The following is a 10,595-nucleotide window of genomic DNA, read 5'->3' on the forward strand; positions in this document are numbered from 1 at the left end:
GTATGAAAGAGCAAGGACGTCCTGCGATTTTGTCGCAATGAAAAAAGGTGGCATAATAAGACGTTTAATTAGGAAGGAAAAATAAGACCATATGATAAAACAAATTAATTATAAGTATTCGTAACAGATTATTTTTTTTGCAAGAAAGATAATGATAGGAAAGTATGGGAATCAATACACAAGATGTATTATCTTTCTTATCAACAAAATATTAAAAGGAAAAGTTTACTCCAAAGTTGGTTGAAAAATGTAACTCTCAAAAGTGATAAAAATAAGACAGTTCAAGAAAACAAAGCTAGATAAGAAGCTCAAGCTTCAGTATTAATTTCAGTAGCAGGAGATGACAGAAATTCTTCGCCAATATTCTCGCAAGCCTCTCATTCATTTCGGTTTTGATCTTCGCCATGACTAGCATCTTGATTATCGCCAGCAATTACTTCTTCAAGAGAAATTTCTTTCTCATTCTGATTAACACCAGAAGATACTTCTTTAGAAGGAACCTCTTCTTCATCTTCCAAGAAATTATCCTCTGCACCGCTTTCGTAATCATAATCACTATCAGCAGGACGAGGAACTTCATCGTCATCTACTTCTAAAGGATTAATTGATGTAGGAGGAAGAGAGTTGGATAATAAAATGTCATTTACAAGGACTTCAGCCCGGAGATGAAATTGGCGAAGAAGTGCTCTCTGATGATTCCTATCTTGAATATCCTTAAAATAAGCAAGATAATCAAGTCTTCTTTCCGCTCGGTCGCGAGAACCAGTAAGAGTAGAGACAAGCAATGCATTTTCTTAGCGAATTTTGGCATATTTAGCCTCCAAAACAGAAATAGAAGAATGAAGATTCTTCTCAGACTCTGCGAAAGATAGAATACAAAATTTCATTAATATAAATAGTTCAGAGAGATATAACAAAGAAAAGATAATTAAGGCAGTCAAACTAATATGACTACCTTCCTTTTGCGAAATAAGGTGTTGAATCAAAGACAGACAACTATTCTCCCAACGATCCATTGCGTCATCAAATTTATCTCCAACTAAACCTTTAAGTCGAGACTGAAGATTTTTCTCTTTAGAAATAAGAAAGGCATTTTTCTTCGCAAGAGAAGAATAAGATTCTTCTAATTTGGAATATTGTTCTTTAAGCTGATTTGCCTTTACACTTAAAGTTATTCTACCTTTAATGAGTGTATCTCTTTCAGCGAGGGATGACTCTGTTACTTCTTTAAGTTCATTTCTCAAAGAGTGAAGAGATTGCTCTTGGTCATCACATACTTTTTTGAAGAACACTAAGCTGTTGCGAGGATATCGCCATCTTATTTAAATAAGTTCTCTTCTCTTGGGATAAGGTTTTATTTTCATCTGATAAAGTTTTCATCCCTAAATTAGTTTTAGTTAAAGAATAAGAAAGACGAGATACTTCATTACTTAATAAATCTTGTCTTTGAATTAATTGGGTATTTTCATTGGTAAGATTATTTATATGATAAAGAGAATATGAATAAAGGTTATCTAATTGGTTATATTGATCCATCAAAATTTCTTTATCAACACGGGCTTCTTCAACAACAGATTCAAATTGGTATCTCTCCATTATTCGTTTCTGGTTTAAAGATTAACATACGAAATAGGGATTTCAAGGATAATTAAGTATGGGAAGGATAAAACCATTAAAAAGGCAAATTCAAGACACAGATAAGAAAATTATACCTCTCAATTCATCATTCTTCTTGCGAAGATTGTCACGATCCAGTAAAACATTCTGAAGCTTCTGATTTTCGAGACGAAGAGCATTACATTCTTTTTCCAAAGCTGTCTGCGAAGAAGCTCTATCAGAACCCAAATGCTTGCTCAGAATTTCGCAATATTAGACTTGATAGGATCAGTAGAAGACTTCTTGACATCATCCAGAACCTCAGATAAGACTTTGAAGGCAGTATCTATCCCTTCCACAGTTTCTTTCGAAAGAGGAAGGGACTGAGGTAGAGAACTGGTAGAGATAGAAGGTTGAGAAATATTCTCAATGGGAAGAGAAGAAGTTTCATTCACAACAGGATCAACAGGGGAAGTTTCAGTCATTAAAAGGTCAGCTGAAGAAATGAAGTCTGAGGCAGATTTTTCACGAATTGGAGATAAAGGTTTATCCTGCTAAGATGTCGCAGGAGATTTAGAAGAGATGAGTAAGTGAAAGGGAACAGAGGTTGGAACAGTTTTAAGGTGGCGAGATTTCTTAAGAGGTTTATTGACATCTTTATCACCCTGCGAATTACGATCCAGATAAGAAACAGAGGCAACAATATTGTTATTAGAAAAGGATAATGTTTCTTACTACCTTCTCATTCGCAGATTTTCTTTTATGTGAAACAACTTTATGCTGCGATTTGGGAATGTTAGGGTTCTGAACTATAAATCTAGTATTGGAGCCGCTTTTGCTGAAATAACAAGAGTATGGGAATCACATAAACAACATCAAATAAGGCAATAAACAAGATCAATTTCAGCAAAGGCAATAAACAATATCAATTTCAGAAAAACTCATAAAGAAGAAAAAAGAAAACTAACCTTGATGAATCCATGGAAGATAATAGCAGGGAGATTGTTTCGAAGAAAATTATGAACTATGAAGATTTGCAAAAGAAATAGTATGAAGATGAAGAAGAACTTAAAAAGGTTGAAGAAGAAAGAAGAAAAGTTGCAATAATGGAATTTGCAGAAAAACGATGAAGTTGCAGAGAAAATAAAAGGAAAGAAGAAGAGAGTGAAAAGGAATATATATAGAGGGAATTTTTCCTCGAGAAAATAAACACGATTAATACGGAAAGATATAAGCGGTAAAAAAATAACGGTTACAAAAGACGTGTCGAGAAATAAATTGAAGAAAGAATACGTGTAATAAATGCAGAATATAAAGAGGAGAACAGCTGCGATATTTCTCACATCATTCTCTACTTCGCAGAAAAGATATGAGAAGAGGCAAGATGTAGGATCAGAATCTCACATGATGGTCCTGTTAACAGTTGCCAACATGGTCAGAGAACATAACAAATGAAATGGAGCATACGGGTTCTTGACATGGAAAGATATCCCAAACAGGGGTCCCTAACAAGCATCTGGTCCAAGTTATTATGCAACATAATATCAAATGAAACTGCAGTTAATCACCAAATTACGAAAATCAGCAGTAATTATGCATCTCTTTTTAGTACATTTAGTGTGTTCGTACTTCATAGAGATTCGGTTTGATTATTCAACAAAGAGCACAAAGAACAAATGATCATGAAACATGCTATAATCTGCAAGCATCTACTTGCACTCCACGAACTGAAGATGAATATAAGAAAGAGCTAAATTTTCTGTGAATAGGAGGACTAAAGAGACTGTCCATACAACTTACCTACACCGCGACCTTCTCGAATTTCCATGGTCATAGATCTTGAAACAACATCTCTTGATGCAAGATCCTTGGCACTTGGGGCATACCGAGCCATAAAAGGTTCGCCATTAATATTCCTAAGAATACCACCTTCGCCTCGAGATCCTAAACATTCATACAAACCGCAAGAGTGAATACTCAAAAAACATAAATGTTTTATGATTGCGGATTTCGAACTTGTCAACATAACAAAGCTGGTACCGAAGAGGCTACTATGCGAAATGAGATATGTTTAAGTGTGTATGGAGGTGGGCCTTAATGATCTCCACTGTTAAAGTTCCCTTTATTAAGCTCCTCATTAGAAACTGTTCGGGTGGAGACATATGAATCATGATTGACAACAAGAATTGAGGAGGAAAGGTATTAAGCAACCTTCAGTGATGACACACCCAGCACCATAAATACCCGTGGGGTGGAACTGCACAAATTGAAGATCCTGCAAAATATACCTAATGAGATTAAAAGAGAGAAAAAAAAACATCTAGTAAGAGCATCCACAACCATGAATCGTAAAATGGAATTGTATAAGCTAAATTTGCCATACCATTTTACCAATCATCGTGCAAAACCACAATGAGTGTATATTAAATATGTATGCGGGCGGTGATTGAAACTGATCCCAAATAATATATATTCAATTGGCGGTGATTCAAACTGCGCCATAATTTAGGCCGACTATTAAACTCCGCCAACAAGCACAAAACTAAACTAACTTCCCATATGGACCATTGGATGATGGGAGGATGAGTAAAAGTGGACGTTGTTATGCTTGGCGGTGTTTTAAAACTTGTCTAAATTAAAGTTTTCCCCCAACGGTGTTTTAAAACGCACCCCAAATTTTAGACAACCCTTTGTTTATGTGCAGAGTTTTAATTCCCGCCGAGTCAAATTTAGCTATTGCTAAATTAGTACGGTAATTATACCATATATGGTATAAACCACTTTTAGTGTATCCACTGCCAACCCCTAAATGGTATAAATACCATTTTAGCATACAATTGTGGATGCTCTAAGACCTACCAACAAGAGCTTATAAAAACATAAAATAAAATGTCTCTGCTACCGCCCAGTCACAGACCTGAAGTCCTGCACGTGCCACCATGGCATTTCCATCTCCAGTACATGTATGAGCTGAGGTTGCAGAGATGTATGCTCTCCCAAAACCCTGGTTGAAACAGAAACCGAAAACTAATTAGCATGATTTTACACACATAAAATGAGCTGGCGCCAAAAGTTATAGGTACCCCAGTGGCCAAAATGGTTGAAGCAGCTTGGAACCGATGCAGAGTCCCATCCTCCATATTTAGTGCAATTATTCCTTGGCAAGCACCTGGAGGATTTTGCAAGCCACGAAAAAAGAAGAGAAAACTCCTATAAATCCATTTTATAATAGTAAAGCAAACACTGGGTTTTACTTGGTCACCAACATCCAGGCTAGGAGTCGGGCCTATAAAAGCTAAGCACCTTTACAAGCAGTAGAAGAAGGATGCAGCCGACTTACCATTACTGTCCATGATGAGATCCAACGCAAAGTATTCCACAAAGAACTTTGTATTGTGTTTCATTGCCTGACCATACAGAGTGTGAAGCAAAGCATGACCGGTACGATCAGCATGACAGTAGGCCTGACCACCTGCTCTAACACAGTAACAAGATTGTATTACACTTATACTCAATCATCTACAAGGCGTGAAATATTCACATGGTATATTAACCAAGACTGCTAATCCCAAAATATGGAAGCAGTTGACACGTAACAAAAAATTAGCGAACACCAATCCTTGCTAAATCCAAACACAGAGTTTAAATCTGTTTGCTAAGATGGAATTTCGAAAGGAGTGTTATTAAGCACAATTGGCCTATAACCATTCAAACTAACATAATTCATTCACTAAAACTAGAGTGATATCGCATCCATAGTTGTTTAAAGACCTTATAAAGTTAAGATGTAGTGTAAAATAAAGCACATCCATAGTTCTAATGAATGAGCCCGGAATTGAGCTTCATCTGCTCCCAACACATATCACGATCAGCTCTTGCTTTCTCATTTTTTTCCTTCTCACTCCGGACTGGGGGATGCTCGTTCATGTAACGTGTTTCCTTCGCCCACTTCTCTGAAAGTTCCTTCCGAGTCACCAATAATACCAATAATTACAGATCAAACACAAGCTTGTTAAATGGATGAATTAATAATTACAACATAAATAAAATTCAAGTTCACCTCGCTTCTACGTATGAGTTTAAAAAAATTAGTTTCCAGCATTGGGATTGTTTCTTCTACAGTCCCCAATGTCTCATTACAAGAACGGGCAAGTTCAGTCAACGAACGCAAGTCGACTCCCCCCTGAGAGATTGTATCCTTGGGATTTTTTAAGATGAGAAAGAAAACAGAAAACAAAATAAAAATTAGCATCAGCTGGAAAAAAAAAAAACAGTGTAATATTTGCATGCTTTATTAGTGATACCTTCACATCTTATTGAGACGTAGGAGATAGCCTTCTGTTTGCATACGTATCTCTCTCTGAGCATTCTCATCCATCATCATCACATTTGTGCCCAACTATTTAACAAAGATTAGTATCAGCTGGAGAAAAAAGAAAACGGTCAACTATTTACATGCTTTCTTAGTGATACCTTGAACTCTTCCTTCTTTGCATCAAGGTAAGCCTGGATTTCATTCCGAGTTTGGTGAAATTCCTGGAGTGAACTCTGGAAATATTGGAGATGTTCTTCCTTTAGTTTATTTATATCAGTCTGAAGATCGTCATCCGTCATCTACACATTTTTATCAAAACGTTTAATAGAGTCTTCATAGAACCACTGCCTGAGGCAGGAAGTGTCCCGGTAACTTGGGTATAGATTGGTAGGTGGTCTTGTAAACTTTATAATCCATGACAGAACATCAGAACATCCTTTCCACCTTCAGTCGGTTCTACTTTTTGGTCAGAGGAATATAAATTCTACAATCACCCAAATTCTGAACATGGAAACCAACCGAATTCTGTTGCCCAAAGGGCTACAAAATTATTGTGCCATATTGTGCACATTGCTAACTATCGAATTAGAAGAGATTAAGAAACAAAATATCAACTGAATTCAACTAGATATATCTACTGATTGCATAAGACTTAGGTTGTCCCTATTCAACAAAAATTTATCAAAATTAATTCAACCTCAACATAAACTAAACAATCTTTTCAAGAGCTAAACAACAAAGTAGACGGTTTCACAACAGAAATTGATCTTTCAGCTCTGACCCAAAAACAGATGCTCCTAACAGCATCGTAAGGAACAATATCCAACTTAAGGAAGACCTGATCCTGCGGCACCAGCACCAAAGCCACCACCACGACCAAAACCACCCCTACCTCCTGAACCCTGCAAGTTGAACCTTTGAAATTAGAAATTTGAACCACAGGATCACTAATAAACAACCAAGGTTGTGTAACAAAAGAGTAAAGGACTTGCAATATTGACTACTTGAATTCATGGAATGTATACAAATACAGTTCTTCCAATATTATTATAATGAATCAACAAACAGCTACCAGTCATAAGCAACAAACTAAAGCCTGTAAATTCAGCAAACAGCTACTAGTCATAAGCAACAAACTAAAGCCTAAACAAGCATTCCTGACCTACACAAAGTTCTAATAAAAATTCATAAAAAAACCTCTCAAATATCAATATAGGAACATACAGACATGTCCAGAAATCCTCAAGCTACCTGAATAAAATTTCATGATGTCCTAGATCAATAAGTCACAAACAGCACAACTCAATAGCTGAAAATTAAAACATATCTGAGCAGGAAAAGTTGGAACTAAAACCTAGATGACACTAATCTCATGAATCTTATCTAGCAAACACCATAGCACCGAAGTACTTCCGAAGTTCAGTAACCACGTGGAAAAGGATTAAAATAAAATCTCAAGAAAACTGAAAATGAAATTGCACTAGGAAAAATTTCATCCACCAAAAACCTTGGCACACTCGAGAAAATTCAGCCAAAAGCTACTTGCCTGCAAGTTACAAGCAACACACTGAAGCCTAAACAAATCTATAAAGCAAAGTTTAAGAAAGAAAAAGTTCTCCAAGAAGCAAAAAGCCGAGGTCGTGTTAATTAAAATCCAGGGACAATGCTAAGAAAAGAAGATGGAGTTGCTCTAGTTGGTTTTTGAAGTAGGAATAAAAACTGATCGAGGAGAAAGTCTAAGGCAGTAGTGTCATAGAATATTCAGGGCTTGATGCATGAAAAGGCCTTGATAATATCAAAATGTAGAAGCATAAAGAGTCAGACAGCAGCAAGTCATGTTAATATCAAAATGCAGAAGCATAAAGAGTTAGCTGGATAAGTATCCATGATGTCAATAATCACAAACAGCAGCACAAACATATTGAAAACAGTGAAAACAGAGCAAAAGCTGAAAAAAAAAAAACCAACTATACACACACTAAAACCTATCTGAAAGCGAAAAGTTGAACTACAAACTTGGAGACACTACGCTCACGAGAATATTTGGTGTGCCTTTTGAGTCTAATTTGTATTACCTAAACTCACACCAAATCCTCACAGTATTAAAAAAACTGAAGAACATACTACAAGCTTCTAGTCAGATTATGCTATTCATACATGAAGAGGAACAATAAATTTGAGAAAGAATCTAGGATTAAAACCCAGCAAAAGCTGTCAAGTCAATCTCACACTACTTGCTAACGAATAAGTTCTCAGAATGAATCCCCAACATTTGCTAATACCAAATTTAAATGTGGGAACAAACAGGTCTGTCAAGTCAGTCTCACACTACTTACTAACGATTTCAGAATGGATCCCCAACATTTGATAATATCAAGTTTAACACTACCTGCTAATGAATGAGTTTTCATAATGAATCCCCAAAATTTGCTAATATCAAGTTTAAATGCGGGAACAAACTGGCCTGTCAAGTCAGTCTCACACTACTAGATCAATAAATTACAAACAGCACATCTATGGGAAAACCAGCAAGAGCTAAAAACTAACCAGGCCTGTCAATCTATCAGGGAAGGGAAAGTTGAACTAAATGTCAATCTATATTCATTATAATAATGACAAAGTAACAAAGCATTGCAGTCCTGAACTACATCAAATGACTCTATATTGCAATTATCTGATTATTTTGTAAAAGCAACATTTCTTCTAATTAAACTAGATCAAACATGTCTTGCCACTGAATTATCTTCAATCAGAAAGATGGATTGAAGCGGTGTCACAAATCATTTACATGGCAACAACTATGTGACAGCAACACATTCAACTCAACACAATGTTTGTCCATTAACACTACCAAAATCCATCTCTTATTTAGACAAAATAAAGCCATAGAAAGTTCATTTATAACTGAAGGAGCTAGATTTAAACCTTAAATTGTGGCTGATACTCTGCTGGAGCACCACCCTTATCTCCTCCAAACTCCCCTGGTGCTCCCCCTCTTGGACCACCACGGTATCCATCTCTGTCACCACCAAATCTAGGTCTGTCACCACCTTCATAATTACGCCTAAATACACAACAACAACAACAATAAAATCAACATCAATCTCCAAAACCATACACAAATCAGAAATCAAATGCTACAAACACATAAAAGCAAAACATCAACAAATCATACCTAGGTCTGTCACCCTGTGGTGCTCTTCCAGTTTGTGCAGATTTCTTCAAAGTGTTAGGCACAATCTCAGATGGTAGATTCAAGTAAGTCCTCAAAAACTCAATACCATCATTAGTCAAAAACCAGTAGTAATGCATCCATGCGAATGTCTCACGAACGTATTCCTTTGATTTAAAACTCTGCATAAGCTTAATCACTTGTAGATTTGGTACATCAATGTCTGGATGCTTTGCCAAGTTGAAATCCTTCTTTGCATACAGTACTCCCTCTGAATAAAAAAAAAAAACAAAATCAAACACAAACACAAAATCCAGTAAATAACCAAAATCAAACACGCCAGTAAATAAACAACAAAATCAAGCAGAAAAAACACAGATCTAAACGAGTTTGAGGGTTTTACCTTGGAAGAGGTACTTTGAAATCTCACGACGGTTCTTCTCGGACATAATCTGAAAAGAAGAAAATGAAACAGAAGAAGAGATTAGGGTTCATGACTGTAAAGAGATTAGTGAAGAAGGAGAAGGAGGAAGGAGATGGGATTTAGGGTTTAGTGATGCTCACCATGGTTGCGGCGAGTTGGAGAAGACGGAAGCTCTTCTTCTGTGGTTTTCTCTTCTCTTTCTCTCTCTCGCTGAGATTGTATTTGCAAAGGCCTGCACAGAACCGAACCGTTCCCGCAAACCGAACCAATAACCGCACAAACCGAACTGTGACCGCACCGAACCGATAATCCAACGGTCGGTCACGGTTTTGATTTTGATAACCGTTAGATCTTCGGTTTGGTCAACGGTCATACCCATAACCGCACCCCTAACCAAACCGATTAACCGAACTAATACTAACCCTAGATTTAGTATTATTATGATCAATCTCAGCCGTCTAAACGATTATAACTATAGATTATATATATCAAAAACCCTAAATCAACTACTCATTCTCTCGACTCTCTCTTTTTTTCTTCTTCTTTTCTACTTCTTTACAGTCGCCTCTATCCTTTTATGAATCTGGTGGTTATGTCTGAGATCGAGGGTTGCTGTTTTGGTTAATTAGATGAAGAAATGGAGATTTGGTGGAGCAATTTGTAGCGATTCAGGCATGATTCGAGAAGAAATCTTAGGGGTTTGGGTGAATATGGAATTAATTCGAGTTATTAGAAGAAATTGAAAACTAGGGTTTCTGCTGAAATTGGTTGATTATGATCTTGAAGTCGAGATAAAGAAGAAAATGGTGATTTGTTACTGTTGTTTGATTGCTGCTTCAAAGGTGGAGATGGATTTGAAATTGCTGGTGGGTTGTTATTTGCAGTTCAAGCAGCAAGGAAATAGAGCAGAGAGAAGAGTGATTGATTGCAATTGCAGGGAAGTGCAGGAGATGGCAGCAAGTGGATATGGAACTGGTAGGGAGTGGTTGTACTGGTGAAGAAGAGAATAATTTTTTTTCCCTTCATTAGAATTGGCATCGGTTAAAACCAATTGAAAAACCGTTTCAACCGTTCTGAATCAGATCGAT

At 36.6% G+C, this 10,595-nt stretch overlaps 1 protein-coding gene across 1 annotated transcript; it reads right to left on the reverse strand.

The window, feature by feature from the left end:
- Positions 1-6,489: 6,489 nt before the first annotated feature.
- Positions 6,490-9,730, reverse strand: LOC113293774 (40S ribosomal protein S10-1-like). Its single transcript, XM_026542296.1, has 5 exons — positions 9,648-9,730; positions 9,487-9,535; positions 9,087-9,354; positions 8,837-8,975; positions 6,490-6,813 (listed from the first exon to the last, which is right to left on the reverse strand). Exons 1-5 carry the CDS (start codon positions 9,648-9,650, stop codon positions 6,739-6,741), a joined length of 534 nt encoding a protein of 177 aa, XP_026398081.1. The 5' UTR covers positions 9,651-9,730; the 3' UTR covers positions 6,490-6,738.
- Positions 9,731-10,595: the final 865 nt, after the last annotated feature.

This window comes from Papaver somniferum, chromosome 1 (assembly GCF_003573695.1).
Source record: "Papaver somniferum cultivar HN1 chromosome 1, ASM357369v1, whole genome shotgun sequence".
In the NCBI taxonomy this organism is placed as follows: domain Eukaryota; kingdom Viridiplantae; phylum Streptophyta; class Magnoliopsida; order Ranunculales; family Papaveraceae; genus Papaver; species Papaver somniferum.

Coding starts and splice junctions, on each gene's coding strand:
- LOC113293774 (XM_026542296.1), bottom strand. Junction 8,976..9,086: donor CCACAGGGTGACAGACCTAG/GTATGATTTGTT, acceptor TTGTGTATTTAG/GCGTAATTATGAAGGTGGTG. Junction 6,814..8,836: donor AGTATCAGCCACAATTTAAG/GTTTAAATCTAG, acceptor TTCAACTTGCAG/GGTTCAGGAGGTAGGGGTGG.